Raw genomic sequence first — 16,828 nt, forward strand, 5'->3', positions numbered from 1 at the left:
CATCCGAGGACAGTTTTTTAGTTAACTGATCAAGCATAAACTCTTGGTATTGGATCATATGAAACTGACAGTTTAAGGCTCTAGCTGAGAGAGTAGCAGAGGTGTAAACTTTTTTCCCCCATCTCTCTAAGGACCTGGATTCCCTTTCAGAAGGAATAGGGTTTTTTGCTGTGGTCGAGGCTACTGCCTTAGGCCCCTGGGATATAGTTTCGGGATCTGCAAGTGGGGCCTTGTATAGGTGGTGATGAGTGTCTGGCACCCTGTAAAATCTATCTGGTTTGGCAGGGGCTGGAGGTAAAGAATCAGGAGCAATGCAAACATCATTAAATGCATCATCCACAACAGGCAGTACAGGAGGTATAGCTAAGGGCCTATGTTGTGGTAAGTGCAGAAAAGTCCTAAGTCTTTTTCTTGAATCTGAGAAATCTTGTCCCTGCCATTGGAATTGTTCTCGCATGGCATGTAAGGTTTCCCAAAGGAAAATTCACTCTGGTGGAGAGGCAGCTGGAATGGATTCTTCAGCATCGGAATCTTCATAAGTGAAAAGGAGCCTCTGGCTGGTCTGTAATGTCTGAGTCAACCAGAATCATCAGAAGACACTGGCTCGGGGGCTCTGCTCTAGGTCTCTTTCTGGGGCTGAGAGGCCCTGTCTGGGTGAGATTGGGATCCCCTAATTAAGGATATTAAATCTTCTACCAGAGTAAGCATTTGTGAACTTGAAGTGGGCCTGTGTGAGGGGCTTAACAGGCACTGATTTAGCAGATTTGGCTGCTTTAGCCCTGGCAAAGGCCTTAATAGACATGGCTGCAGGAGGCCTAGCAGCACCACGTGCTGGGGTAGAGACATCCAAAGGGATGGTGTCTGATAAATCACTAGGAACCACAGTTGTAGGCAAAATTTCTGAGGCCGATTCAACTAGGGTAGCAGGAGCCTCAGTAGTAGTCATGGATTCGGCTGAAGATTGACCCGGTTTTCTCGGTTTCGCCGAAACCGAGACACTCGCTTGCTTAACCGTGGTTCGGCGAAACCACGGACCGCGGTGTCGGTCTTTTCTTTCGTTTTTTAACAATTTGGGTAGTCGGAGGATCCGACGGCATAATGTACGCTAAAAATCTGAGCCGAAAAACTGTTCAGCAAACTCCGACGCCCTAAGCATTTGTCGGTTGAAGGAAGCACAGGCGAACAGGCTGCTACGTCGTGGTCTGTGCCTAAGCAAGGCAGACAGTAAGAGTGGAAATCTTTTTGTGGTATTTGTTTCCCACAAGTTAAACAGTTATTGACTTTTTCTGACATCGGCTGAGGCAAGAAAGAGTCCCCAACGGGTACTTAGCTTTTAGAAGTCTTGAGTAGTATTCGGTAGTAGTAATCTCTGGATCTGACCGACCGGCACTTGCGAACAGCTTCTGCTTCGGGCGCCACGCAGCAAGAAAGACTGAGGAAAATGGCGTTGGCTGATGCCTTTATACCCGAAGACCAGCAGAGATGACGTCGGGTGAAGTGCGACATCAGCGGCCGGACCCAGACTTTGGAATCCGGCCGACCGAAGGGCTGCCTGACGACAGGACAACCCATTTGTTATGACTGCAGATGCATCCATGAAGGACATCTGCAGATTTAACTCGCTCTCGCTACAAGTGTATTAGTGGGCTGCACTGATTTATTGTGAAATACAGCTGCCACTGGCAAATAAATCAATCCATTTGCTTGATTCTTCTCGTGTGTGTGCATGGCACTGCTGACAACTCCTCTTGAGATTAAATATAGGAAAGTGAATTAAGTTAATAAAAAAGAGGAAGGATATCATCAGTGTGGGGAGCAGTGCTAGAAGCAATAAAATAGAAAATAGAAAGAGACCTTGGTTATTTTACATTAGGATGGGATGTCGGTGTCTAAACGTAATGAGAAGGGACAAGATGTATGTAGCCACTAAAAAAGACACCACCATCTCTTTAGGCAGTTGTGATGTACTCATTTAGCGTTGTGTGGATTTTGGAAGCCTCTTCTCAACACAGGCATGCATACAAAATTAACATTGCTCGGCCGGGGCTTATACATAACATGCAATTAATATGTACAGCCTAAAAAAAAAAGCATGAGTTAATGCATGCAGAAAATTTCAAGCCTCAAGGAAATCAACAAAGTCAGCAAAGAATTTTTGAGAGAGAAAAAAAACTAACTATGCAAGAAACAAATGAACAATATCTGAAAATGGGAGCGTGAGGTCATGCTTCAGTTTAATTTTTTTTCTTAAAATGAAATCCACCAAGATGTAGGGAGAACAAATTACATTTCTTTGTGCATTCAAACAACCTTTTATACAATACTGTTGTTCTAGATTGTTGAAACAGTATTATTTTGTTGAACTGACTTATGATTTGTGAACACTTATGTAACTAATTTGCATAGATTAGATTAGATAGCTGCCAGCTGCACTGATGGAAGATGCTGGCCAAAATGTCTAAGACTGCTGAAAGAGAAACTGTAAAAGGGTCCAAAGCTTGCTGATTAGCCCATATGGAAAAACGTTTTCATTTGCTACGATACATCTTTCTGGTGGAGGATTTGTGAGCTGCCACCAAAATGGACTTTACAGGTGATGACAATCCGGGAGTCCTGATAATCATGGGAACCGGAGCAGCCAAGCTGTGAGCTTCAGACTGTCCAGATCTGGGTTTGAGATCCCTGAGGGATGAGAAAGAAGAACCGGAACTGGATCCAATGTCCATGGATGAACAAGTAGGTGACACCACAATGTGGGGAATCAAACCTGGCGAGGCCAGAATGGGGCTATGAAGATAATCATGCTCCCCAGCCTTCGAGCTTTCTGAATAAACTTGGACATAAACGGGAGTGGAGGATAAGCATTGAGGAGACCGGGATGCCAAGCATGAAACAGTGAGTCTCTGGGAGCTTCCCCCTCCGGGGGATTTAGAGCGAAAAACTCACTGCATTTCGCATTGAAAGGAGATGCGAAGAGATCACAGCAAGGCTGACTCCACTTTAGAAAGATCTATTCTGCTAGTGAAGGATTCAGAGAACGCTCGTAAGGCATCAGAATCGATCTGCAGAGCCTGTCCGCTAGAATGTTAGACCGCCAAGAATGTGCGTTGCTACTAGAAAGTGGCTGGTGGAGATCGCCCATTCCCACACTCTCATGGCTTCTCGACAGAGGGGATAAGATCTGGTTTCGTCTTGTTTGTTGATGTAGCAGACTACTGACATGTTGTCTGTCTGAATGGCAATCGTCCCTAGAGGAAGATGGGCATGAAGTGCTTGCAACGCCAAAAGAACCAGCCTCATCTCTAGAATGTTGATATGCAACTCTGTCTTGGAGGAGGACCACGTGCCTTGGACCATCCTTTCCAAGCAGTGCCCACCTACCCTAGCTGGGAGGCATCTGTGGTCACCGTGGTTTTGGGGAAAACAGGGTGGAAGAAATGTCCCTTGAGGATACCCAGAGATTAAATCCATCACTGAACGGTGTCCTTGCATGCTTTTGAGATTCTCACTGGAAAGGTGAGAGGAAGGTCTAACAGGGACCACTGGACCGCAAGTGTCCATTGAAGAACTCTCATACGCAGCTGAGCCAATGGCAGGAGACTGATTGTGGCAACCATGGAACCTAATGCCCTGAGTACTGCTGCTGCTGTAGGGACCTGAGCGTGAAGAATTTGTAAGACATGCATTCTTAAACTGCGTATCCTGTCCAGGGTGAGAAAAACCCTCATTTGAAGAGTGTCCAAAGGTGCCCTAATAAAGACCAGAGTCTGAACCGGCTCTAGAGAAGATTTGTTCAGATTGATGGTAATACCCAGATTGTTTGCTAACTGGATGAAGTAATCCCTGGCCTGACACAGTAGATGCTCTGAGGGGGCAGCAAAGAGCCAATCGTCCAGGTACAGAAAGACCTGAATACCCTGGAGCCTCAGGTGAGATGCTACAACCACCATCTGTTTGGTAAACACCCTGGGGGCTGTGGTGAGACTACAGGGGAGGGCTCTGAACTGGTAGTGATTGGCTCCCAGCTGGAAGCAAAGAAACATCTGGGAGCATCTGTCCATTTTGATGTGGTAGTACGCATCCTGGAGATCGATCGAGCACATCCATCTTGTGGCCTGCAGAAAAGGCAGGATCGACTGAATTGTGACCATCCGGAATTCTGTCTTGATTACTGACAGGTGCAATGTGGACAGATCCAAGATGGGTCTGAGGTCTCCCATTTTCTTTGGCACTAAAAAGAACCTAGAGTAAATAAAGGATCCAGACTGGCCAGGGGGGACCAGTTGGATGACTCACTTGTTCAGCAGCCTTCCTATTTCTAGCGCTGCCTCCTCCCGTTGCACATGGGGAACATCTGGGAGGAGTTTGTTCAGCTAGGAATGTTCCTTGAATGAAACGAAATATCCTCTGGAAATGATTCGCAACACCCAGCGATCTTTCATAATGGACTCCCATGCCTTCGGGTGTAGGGACAGGCGACCCCCAACTGCCTCCAGAGATGAGCAGTTGGGCAACCCCCCTCAGGGCTTCTGCCCGGATCCCTCTAAAAAGGGTTCTCAGGACCCGAAATTCCAAGGACCCCCTCTGCCTCTCGGGTGGCATCTGTTCTGACCCCCTCTGCCTCTGGGGAATGGAGAATCCTGAGCATCCCAGAAAAACACCTGAGACTTCCGGAACCACATCTTCTTCGTTCATCACGGATTTCTGAAGAAGAATCTTTGAGAAGAGGAGAAGCGGATCCCGATGGCAGACAGTGTCTTACCATCTTTCACGAACTTCCTGAAGAGGAAAGAACCATCGTAAGGTGCGCTGGTGAAAAATGCTTTGAAGGGCTCTGAAAATTGACAAAACCGAAGCCAGGCATGACCATGATAGCAACGCCTGTCCCGGCCACCCTTGCGGCTCCCTCCGTAGCATAAGAGAGCAGTCACATGGACGTGTTGGCAACTGCTTTTAGAGTAGGAATTCGAGTGGAGAAGACATTCTTGTCCTCTGCCAACATGGACGCTGGGGTAGACTCTGTGATCTCCTTCACTAGATCTTACTGGAGTCTAATGACATGTGCCATACAGCTCAGCACCCGCACCGAGAAGGTCGATGAAGCATATACTCGCTTCCCAAAATGGTCCATCGCTCGATTCTCGATCAGGGAGATGAACCGTGGAGGTTTCCTGAACAAGCTCCTGAATGAGCCATCACCATCATTACATCTACCGGGGACCCCTTGTTCCAATACGTCCTGTCTGACGGGGGACTCAGCCCTTTGTCGGGGCGCTTAGGGATGGGGTCTATGGTGTCCAGCTCCTTCCATACCCTAGATGTTATTAAATCCATGAATGGATCAGCAGGAGGGGACACCCAAGAGGTAGATGGGCCCGGGCCGAATGCCGCCAGGAACACGGACTCGTCTGAGGTTGGTTTGAGGGCTGACCACGCCCCTCCTCCGGCGGAGGAGCACCATGATGTCTCCAAAGGAGACATCCTCAGGGGTGATCTTGGGGAACCTTCCCCTTTATCCAAGTCTGTGTCTTCTGTGAGGGACTCTGGTGGAGAGGCCAAGTGCCTCCTCTTACACTTACATTTGAGGGGTACCTCCTTGGAGGGACTCTCTGAGGAGGACTCACAAACCTCTTGATGTTCCACCCGAACTTCCTGGGGCATCGCGGCCATGGGCTGTCCCTGAGACTGCAAGATGGTTGGAACCGCACTCAGAACCAGGGGTCTGGGCGGAATCTGAGGACAAAATGGTCAGAGGACAAAATGGTCAGAGGCCTCGACACCGAGAGAACTCTTCTCCACCACATCGAATGCAGAGGGGGAACAAATTTCTTGGGACGTACTGGTGGGGCCTGTCCCCCTCGAACCTGATAGGGGAGTCGGAACCAAACCTCCAGGAGCCGAGATGCCAAGAGGGATGCTCCGCTCCAAAGCTCTTGGAGTCGACAGCACCCCCTCGGATCGGACCCCAAGGCTACGGCTCCAAGAGGCCGGATCCGATCCTGTCAGAGCTGGCAAGACCCCCATCTGAATCTGAGTGCAGATGACTCTCCGCATCATCTTGTCTATCTCCGCTAACTTCGGGTGGAGTGGGAGGAAGCCCTTACTGGGGACCGGCTACAAGTCTCCTTGGGCAAGGGGGAGAACCTGGGTGAGCGAAGGCGAGGAGACCCAGGGCTGGTTGCTGGCCTGATTTTTGGTGGCAGAGCTGCCTCCGATGAGCGGTCGGGGGGACCACTTGTGGGAACAGTCCTTCTTGGCCTTGTCCCCTTCCCCAGACCTCTTGGTGTGAGTTTGAGTCCCAGAGGAAGTAGAAGCAGCAGCCGCTGCTATCCATGCTGGAGAGGAAGGGACGGTAGTCCCTGAAGAGGGGAGTAGTCTCTTCAAAATCAGTTTGTCCCACCCGTCCTTAAGTGCTCTGGGGTTGAAACCAGCACAAATAGGACAGGGGGACTTGAGGTGATCTGCACTCAGACAAACCACGCACAGAGTGTGGCCATCCACCGGGGAAAAATTATGGCCGCACACCATGCATTTTTGAAATCCTGCCTTAGGGACTTCAGCCAAACCCACACAGGCCCAAAAGGCAGGTACATACACACACACACACACACACACACACATGTGCATGCTCTTTCTAAGAGAGAAAGTTTTTTTTTTTTTTTTGTTATATCCGACACAGTCGCAACAGAGAAAGAAAAGATGAAATCAGAGAGAGAGAGAAAAAAACCCAGAGAAAGTTCACTTACGTGACCCACTAACTGGAGTTCAGAAACCACGCTTGTAACCTCTATGGCGGCAACGAGATCTGAAGGGAGACGGGGGCATTATGGGTAAGGGGAGGAGTCTGTAGCTCGGATCCGTAGCTGGAAAATGTGGCCGTGTCGGATCCGATGTGGATCTGAAGCCCACAGGTTGAAGAACAAATGAAGTAAACTACTTCAGATCCAGTGTTAAAAAAAATGTCCCTTAGCCAGCTAAAAAAATCCAGCTTAGGAAATACTGTTCATAAAAAAAGATCAAACCTAATTTTAGGATCCCAGCTCTATGAACCACTCCAGCTCCATGCATTCAATCCCCTTGCAGTTAGACTTCATGAGAAAACCTCCTCATACAACCTGAGACACTACTCACAAGCCACACCAAGTCTCATAACCCTGAGAGCCAAACTCCACAGCAGTATACATGCTTTCTCTTCTCAGAAGCATACTCTTTGGCAAGATTTCCCCATCAACATTAAGGAAATCAACACTTATTACAAATTTGGAGTGCAACTCAAAAAGCACTTTGTCATCCAAGTCAAATGTTCCTGTTTTAACACAGGACATATTACCTAACCCATCTCCTTTCAGAGTCTCTTCTCCTCAGTCATGATTTACTGAAGACTGAGCCACTTTAGACACTTAAGTATATTTTACATTACAGTCTACTTGATTGTACATTGCACTGTGCTTGCTCACTACAATATACATACGCAGGTTTTTCTATGTAATCAGTCTGAACTCCATTATTGCTTACATTTCTGTATTTTTTGTTTGTGAAATTTGCCATATAAATGGACATTTGGTTATTGGTTTAGCTAGGCAGAATGTATATATTCTTCTGACAATATATCAAAAATATTACAAGCTGGTGGTTGTGTGAAGGTGTAACCTACGTCTTTCCATAGACTGGACACAAAATTAATTTTCACAAAATTATTTTTTACATTGTTGCTGGAAACAATAAGTAGGATGATATATTTCTTCAGTGTGTAGAAGCATTATTTTTACTGGGGGGCATTTGTTGCGAAGTTTGGTGTTTCAGTTTTGAGTGGCAGAAGACTTTCTGCTGTAAACAGTTCTGGCTGGGTTCCATTTATACTGGGTGGGGTAGCATGGATGATGAGGGAGGCACAACAGTACTAGACTTTAGAATACAAAATAAAAAAAGATGGCTACATCCCTGATTCTGTACATACGTCAGAAAGTGTAATGGTGGGCTCTGTACATCTGTTTAGCAATAGTGTATGTCTTACTCTGTACAGATTTTGTGTTTGCAGCAGTCATATCAAACAATATCATTCAGTCTATAATGGCCTTGGCCTGCCAATTTTGTGCATATGAACAATATGCTGAGAGTGCATTAACAGTGGTCTGCTAGAATATGACAATGGGCAGGTTGGCTCCCAATACTTGAACATTTACAAGTGCTACGCATCTATGATAATAGCCAACATACTTATCTTATGCTGTCTTATTAAAATACTTTTTCATACAATTACTTTTTTTCCAAAAATACTAACATATGATTACTTCTTCAGAAAAATACTTACTATCTTCAGATTTAGCTTTTGCAGAACCTGATTTAGTCTTCAGCTGTGTGTCTGCAATTTGCATTTGATTTTCAAATGCCTAGAATAGCAATAAAAAGACCATATAAATTTACCAAAAAATGTATTGTTATTTTTACTGTCTATAAAATTATTTCATATTACTGTACTTCAAAAGTATACTTTCCTACTCAAATGCATATTTGATTGAATCTTTATCTTTCATTTAAACCATCTCATGAAATCAATATTTTTAAAGCAACATCATACGACGAGGTTTGTGATGATGAATGAATAAGTACAATATTCCTGTCTGAAACATATGGCATTTGTACCTGTTAACTTTAAACATACATAGTCACGTGAGAATTATTCATCCTAATTGTACATAATTTAGTTGCTCTGTTTAACTGACAAATGAAACGGGTCACTGGGGTACTTTTTCAGTCATAACAACCTAGTTCAGGGAACTGAAAAAAAAAAAAACAACATTAACTATACATATTAACAACATTCTGTCATCTTTGACAAAACATGCATCTTTGGAGCCACAAGTTTACCAGATTGCAAGTCTGTGAACACCAGAAGTAAGCCACAATGAATTTGTATGCCAGTACACCAACATTTATATTTTACTCACAATAATGATTCCTAGAATATGGAATACACCAACAGCAAAGTGTAAGTTAACAGTCTAATTTCACTTGGAAGGGAGTTCCAAGCTCTTGAACTGACAGAAAAGGCACAAGCAACACAAATCAGGGAGTACTGTGACACTGAAAAAAACAAGACCGAAATATGCATATCCACAGCTAGTGGGGTTTGGCTTTCTTGGCCTGAAATTGTCCATTAAAATGACGAAACAAGTCATGGGCATTCAGAATCGCCAATTAGCTGAAACACCTGATGTTCATAAGGGTCATTTGCATATATCCCATGAGCCTCTGATACAAGAGGTTAGGGAGGTCACTCAGTGGAAGTTCTAGCTTTGCTGGAGTTTTCATTTTGTTTTTACTGTAAATATGACTGAAGAGGATCTTATCATTCTGATTCTTTGCTTGACAGTAATGATACGATTCAGGGATATGTAGAAGTCCAGGATTAAAAGCCTGGAGATTACTGTGCCAGCTAACAGAGTCACTCATATGATGATGTGTCACCATTCAGCCTCATTAACAGAAATACAATAATGCTGTTTGCTGTCAATCCATGTCACAGACCTACAGATGTTATTTTTGGCAGTCCAGAAAAGTAAGACAGACTACTTGTCCCAGGCACTTCTCTTGCGGTTGCTCAGTAAAATATTTATCCAGATGCAGAGGAACAAATGGTTGAAAACTTTACCAACAGTTTTGTGGCTATGCGTGAAAAAGGTCTGATGTGGATTCAGCCAAACTCCTAGGCACTAATTTTCTGTTTGAGCGCAGGGACCAGGTGGGGGGGGAGGGGGGGTCCTCGTTACCCTTTAGTATTTGCATTATACACAGAAACATTGGCAAAGAAAATAAGGGACTCAGAAATTCAAGGATATAATTGATATGGCAGAAAAGAAAAGCTGGCTCTATTTGCAGATGATATTATTTTATACCTAATAAAACCAGAAAAGGGCATTTCAGTATTGTGGAACATTCTGGGATAGTTTCAAGTCTTTTTGGGATACAAAAATTAATGAAGTTAAAACAAAAGCAATAGATGTAAACTATGTACCTGCACATCAATTGGTTCAGTAATATCAATATTTATGGGAACATGGCAAAATGATGTACTTAGGCATAAAGATTAAAAAGGATTCTGGTGTGGCAGCTAGGGATATGTAGAAAGAGACTAAAATGATAATATAAAAACTGAGAAATTGGAAGCTGTGTTTTATGGATATGGATAGCAAGATACAAGCAGTTAAGATGTTTTTAGTCCCATTCATTTTATAGTAATGAAAGAAACCATGGTGCTGAGAACAAACTGGTACAAGTGTAACTTTTAATAACTTTTCCTTACTTTAAAACAATAAAATGTTAAGTACAAACGTAAAAAAATAGGAACAACATAAGTGCTTTCGTCCATTTTCATCAGATAAAATGTGTTTTCAAAACTGACATTTAAATACAAATTAAAAATAAACTATTGCTCATTGCAGTCATCACACAGCTTTTCTAATCGGGTGAACCAGTAACTTTCAACCAATAAAGCACCTTTAAGTCGTTTTACATATCCAATAACATTATATTCTTGTAATTATCATAAACACTTAAAATTCTTAAGTTATGAAACCCTCCTCAGAGATATTAGTACAAACTAATGAAAAGTATGGGGTACAAAATGATAGGTATGCTCAATTTAATCGACTTTCTATAGTTTTTAATGAATAGAAAGACTTCAAAGTTTATAATTATTCATCTATTCTAATAGATCCTGTGGTAGTGGAAATCTTATCTAAAGGCATGACCTTTGTTCCAATTGTCAAGTCAGATTTGGTAACATCCTTGACTGATTTAAAACCATATTTAAGAAGATTGAATTTCAAGTGTATTTTTGGAGAGTCTGTACCATTATCTCATTCAAATGAAGATTTGTGAGCAAAAAGTACCTACAACCCACCACTACATCTGGTTTGACAACTATATGAAAAGGTATGTGAACTGGATTTAAGAAAATTATTAGAAAATTAATATAAAATAAAAAGAGTGTCAAGATTTAATTTAACTCTAGATGAAAGAGATACCTTGGTATATATAAAAAGTCAACACGTAAGATTCATGAAGCCGGATAAGGGTGGGGTGGGGTTGTAGTTATCGATGTTTATGACTAGAATAAAATGATGAAGGAGTTATTACAATCTGATGCTTATGAAGTCATTTCTAAGAATGAACGTTAATGGGGCTTATTGGAAAATCTATCAGCAGTTAAATGATCTTTTTATAGATCAACGTATTGATGTGGATTTATATAATTATTTAAATATATCTTACCCTATGACACCAGTATTTTTGGTGTCCCAAAATTACATAAATATAGAAAGACCACCTATGAAGCCAATTGTTGATGGGAGCAATTCAATAACTGTGCCATGTGCTAAATTTTTGGATATTAAACTTACAAATCTGAGATTTGTCCTTTAAAATTTTTAAGGATTCATGGAATTTGTTGGCCTTCATTAATAAAATGGAATATGACCCAGATGATACGTTATTAGCAATTGATGTTAAGATCTATATACTACTATAACCCACGATGTGGGGATAATGTGGGTGACAGTTCACAAATAGAAATTAATTTGCATGGAGAATTATTAGAACGGTATTAACCAACAATTATATCCTTTCTGAAGGTAATTATTATTTACAGAAAACTGGAGTTGCCATGGGATCATGTGGGACAATTTTTGCAAGTATGGTAATGGCTTTCTGGGAACATCAGTATTTATTTAAGAGTGAATTCAGGAATACAATCCGCTTATATGTTAGACTTTTAGACAATGTGTGTATTGTCTGGAAAGGTAAGATGGATGAAATAGAACATATTATAGGTTCATAGGTTTATACTAGGCTATCTGCCCCAAGGCATTTATAAGCCTAGCCCGAATTTTTGTGGCTTACGCCACCCCTTATATGAAAAAATACTGTACCCATTAGTTTGTTGTGCCTTTGTCCAGCAGTGACACAGAGATGATTCCCGGGGTAAACCTACGATCTCCCATCCACAGGTCAAGATTTCTCTTGAACAGAGTCAGCGAGGTGCTCTGCCTCACATGGACCGGGACTCTATTCCACAGCATAGGGAGTCTCTGAGTGATAAATCTATCCCTCCAGCACGTCCTATTTATATCCGTGCTAAGGTTTAAGTCACTTGCTCTAGTAGTTTTGGTGGATTTGGATTTTTTGAGGTGGAGCATGTCCATTAATTCTGGGTTGGACATGGCCTTGTATGTCAGGCACATGTCACCTCTGAGCAGGCGGTATGCGACTGAATAGAGCTGGAGTTTCTTCAATCTGGCAGCATATGACAGATTTTGGAGTCCCTTTATCCTTTTGGTGAGAAACTTTTGGGGTCTCTCCAATTGCTGCAGATGTCGGGCGAGATACATCCCGAATGGGGCATTGTACTCGATCATTGGTCTGATAAGTGAAGAGTACAGGGGAACAATGACCTCACTAGATCTGGATGTGAATCCCTTCATGATCAGGTGGGCAATGTAGAAGGTCTTTCTAACCACTTTAGCAACGTGAGTGTCAAAAGAAAGGCCACTGTCAACCTGGGTCCCCAGTTCCCTGATAACCTCTTCTGTGCTTAGTGGATTGCCACCTATATGGTAGCTTGGGGTTACCTTGTTTTCCCGAAGGGTATGACTATACATTTTTGGCGTTTAACTTCAGGCCATGGCTCTGGCACCAGCTATCTGTTTCCGTGAGTCCCTTCTGAAGGATATCCGTGTCCGATGCACTTTCCACTATGGCGCCAAGTTTGCAGTTGTCTGCAAACTTTGTCAGCCAAAGTCCTCCCCTGTTGGCCTGTACTTCTGAGAAGTAGATGCCGAACAATAGGGGGCCAAGGACCGAGCCCTGTGGGACACCACTTGTGACCGGCATGGAGTCTGACATAGCGCCAGCAACTCTAACCCTGTGGGTTCTGTCCTTAAGCCAGTTTGCAACCCATCTTGTGACATATGGGTTTACATTTAAGCTGGTAAGTTTTTCTATAATACCCGAGTGGGGTATTGTGTCGAAAGCCTTTGCAAGGTCAAGGTAGGCTGTATGGACTGCCTTTCCCTCATCAATGGCCTTGGTGACTGTTTCAAGAAGTCACCAAGTTCAAAAGGCATGATCTTCCCTTGACAAGCCAAACTGGGCGGGTCCAATGTCTGCAAGTCCCCTATATCTTTGTTTATGAGCTCCATTATGATCCTCTCCATAGCTTTGCAGACTAGACTTGTTAAGCTTATGGGCGGGTAATTACCAGGGTCCGTAGAGCCACCGCCTTTGTGCAGTGCGACCACAGTTGCCGACGCCACTCCTTGGGCACGATCCTGTGGTAAGGCTGAGATTAAACAGCTGCCTTATGTGCGGTTTAATTCCTCATTTAGCTCGTGTAGCACACAGCCGGGGACACCATCCAGTCCCATTGATGCTGTGTTTTTAGCTTTAGAGAGAGCAGCTTTCACCTGCGCATTTGAAATGTCTGGGAGGCTACACTCCGCTGGGATAGTTATCTCTCCTTTAGCGGGGGAGGGGGGCGTGAAGTTTGCACTGAACCTGTCTGCCAGTATGTTGGCAATGTCTGTGGGTTCAGTGATTTTTGTATCATTTTGGACTAATTCTGAGCATATCTGGGAGTTTCCACCCAGGTTCCTAACATAGCTGAAAAAGGCCTTATGATTGTCCTTTGAATCCATGGCAATTTTTCTCTCAAAATTGGCCTTAGTTGATTTTATGAGTGCTCGGATTTTTTTTACTAATAATGATCAGGGGTGACTTCCCTTTTATGGATTTTGTTCTATCATGTAATAGCTTTCTCCTCTTATTGTAAAGTTTGTTAATGGCTGGGGTCCACCAGACTGGACGTTTGCCCTTTGTGGAAAGAGTCTTGGTTTTATTTGGGATTGCCTGATCCATGCAGTCCTGGAGGTGTTCAGTCTCCAGCCAAATTCCTTGTAAGCATAACAGCATATTTAACAGCAAACAATTTCTGTAGTAAAAGCAGTCACAGCTTCAGTTAGTCCCTTAGACTATTGTGAGCATAACAGCATATGTAAAAGTAAACAGTTTCTGTAGTAAAAGCAATCACTACATCAGATCCATAGACTACATAAAGTTAGCTAAGTACTTCAGTTGGAAAACATAAACATGCCTGTTAAACCAGGTGCACCACAAACATTTGAGAAGAGCTTAAACACTTGCAGGCACTTACATGCAGGTCTGCACACTGAAAAGGGTCTGGGGAAGATTCCTCACCACAAGCAGGCCAAAAGATAACTTTCAAAATGGCGCCACTCAAGGAGACCCACTAATATAGACTAGTTAATGTGCATGGGGGAGGAGGGAGATACAAAATGGGGGAAGGTATAACTATAAAAAGCAGGTAGAGATCTGGCCCGCCCCCTCACAGAAGACTGCAAAGAAAAGGAATCGGCATAAGAAGTGGAAGCCTTGGAACTGTAATGTAAGTGTAAGCAAGGAAGAGGTAGAAGCAGGAAATTAGGAGTGTAACAAGGAAGAGGTAGAAGCAAGAAATTAGGAGTGTAAGCAGTTAGTTGCAGAAACACTACTTTATGGCCCTGGTGTGCAAGTAATACAAAGGAAGGTAAATCTATCTGGGGGACAAAATACACCAATTAAATTGTACTTGCCTTATGTTACAAGTATTCAGTGTGGAGGCAGATCTATTTGGGACAAGATACAGCAAGTAGATTGTTAAGTTATGCCACCCAGTGGCAGGGGCTGTTAAAAAAAATGATAATTAACAGAATATATAAAATACTGCATAACAGCTGCACCAATAAATTAGGAGAGGTTAGACAGGATGGGGAAGAGAAACTGGGAATGGAAATTACAAAGTAACAAAGGGAAGACGTGTATGTGGCTCCCAAGTATGCAGCATCCAAAATATTTAAGATTTTTGCATGGAAGTGTTTGCATAAGTTTTGTAATACTCCACACAGATTCCAGAGAATTTTTCCTAAGATAAATGCTAGAGGTATGATAGGAAAGAGAGAGAGGTAACAGAATTTTTTTTTTTGGGGGGGGGGTGGAATGAGTTGGCAATTTTAAAAATGTCATACAGAGAATTTTGCCAGACATTTTGAAGGAGTAATTCTTTACACTGGGATATGGATGTGAATTATCTAGACATAGTGCTCCTGGACAACTCCAGGTTAATATTACTTCTGCTTCATCTCCTTGGCAAAGCTTCCACTCTGTTCTCCTATATTCAGCTGGTTTACTTCTATACTTGTACTTTCACTACTTCTTGAAACACCCACTCATCTGTACTGCTGAACTGTAATATTATTACTCCATCCTTGAACTTATGAAATGTTACTGTAAAATATTTGAATGCTATGATTATGTTTGTATTGTTACAAATGTCTGTATTTGCAGCTTTTCTCCCCGGACCCCCACTGTAAATGGGTTATGTTTGAGCCAGTCAGACTATCCTGGTAAACAAATGTCAAATAAGGCCTTATTAAGGTTAATGCCATTCGCTGACAAAAAAGCAAGTACTACAAAAGAGATATCAAACTCTAAACCAGTCTTAAATGAAGTACTGAAATATTGTGAACGAGATAACAGAATGTCAGTGGAATCTTTACAAAAGGGGTAGAACAAATTACAGACAAATAAATGGAATTTTTGGGAACAGTACATGCAGAATAATGTTAAGGAAAAGGAGTGAAATGTAATGGAAGGCAGGAATTGAGCATTTATATATTGCTGACATGAATGAAAATTGTTAAAAAGAAAACATGTACACTGCATGAGAATAACAATGCAAATGTCATTATGGTTGGCCTTTCTTTCTATTACGGCATGCATATCTACATCACTTTTTAAAAATGTCATTTTAAAAGGAGGATTTAAAGAAGCAGTGAGACTACCTGTAAAAAGTAACATAATGCATCAGAATAAAGTTAGAGGTGGCAAGAACAACATTGTTACACCTCTGCATCCAAAGCAATGGTCTCCCAAGGAAATAACAGATACTTTTGGTCTTTTGGGACGTCTGGTTACAGTTTTACTTTACGATACTGACAAGAGACTAATAAAATGCAACAGATTAGGTGACTTTCATCTTTTAAAAATAAAGGCATCAGTGTTTGTAATAACCTTATTGAATCTCCAAATCAAAAATATTTTGTTACCATTCTGCAAACAGGGACCAGAGCTATTCCGATTGCTCATTACAATCTCCAATTTGGGACATTACCAGGCCGTTTCTACATAATGCACAGTATGTGGAGACAATCCTAAATAGATTTTAAGAAAAGAATCACGCCTGACTTTAATCAGGCATCAGTATGAAAAAAATTAAGTGACATATTTACTGCAAGATTTATCAGAAAAAGTTATATGACTACCACAATGTGCGGGTCTCACAGACAATACCCTATTGGAGAACAAATGTTTTGCAACAGCATATTAATGTATAAGGGGGGCCCTGTATCACATCCACTACTTTACAGCAACATATTAAGCCACCATAAGGACTGAGGAAAAAAGTGGTTGTTATATTGTTTTACACATGCTAAATGCATAAATTTAACAAGAATAAAAAAATAAAATAAAATAAGTAAATAAAAAGAAAAATAAAGCAGATAACTTTGCTAAGAAAAAGTAACTACAGCACAGTTAACAAGCACTTGTCATTGTATATTCTCCCTTTGTTAGCCGTAGCTTAAAAGCTGTGTATAGCTACTGTGCGCGTAATGCAGTTTTGCAGGTGTGTCAGCAGAGTGCTAATTTGATCAAGAAATCTGGACAAAGCCAACAATAATGAGGCAACAGATACCCACAAATCTGGGAGCTATTT

General features: G+C 42.3%; 1 protein-coding gene across 1 annotated transcript in view; it reads right to left on the reverse strand.

Annotated features, from left to right (window-relative positions):
- Positions 1 to 16,828, reverse strand: part of LOC122804843 (protein mono-ADP-ribosyltransferase PARP9-like) — a 1,196,663-nt gene that overhangs the window by 101,725 nt on the left and 1,078,110 nt on the right. Inside the window, exon 6 of the mRNA XM_044074996.1 lies at positions 8,312 to 8,390. Within this exon, the coding sequence (XP_043930931.1) occupies positions 8,312 to 8,390 (79 nt within the window). The remainder of the gene's footprint in view (positions 1 to 8,311; positions 8,391 to 16,828) is intronic.

The sequence above is a fragment of the Protopterus annectens genome, chromosome 6.part0 (assembly GCF_019279795.1).
Source record: "Protopterus annectens isolate FY-2018-M chromosome 6.part0, PAN1.0, whole genome shotgun sequence".
Taxonomy (NCBI): domain Eukaryota; kingdom Metazoa; phylum Chordata; order Ceratodontiformes; family Protopteridae; genus Protopterus; species Protopterus annectens.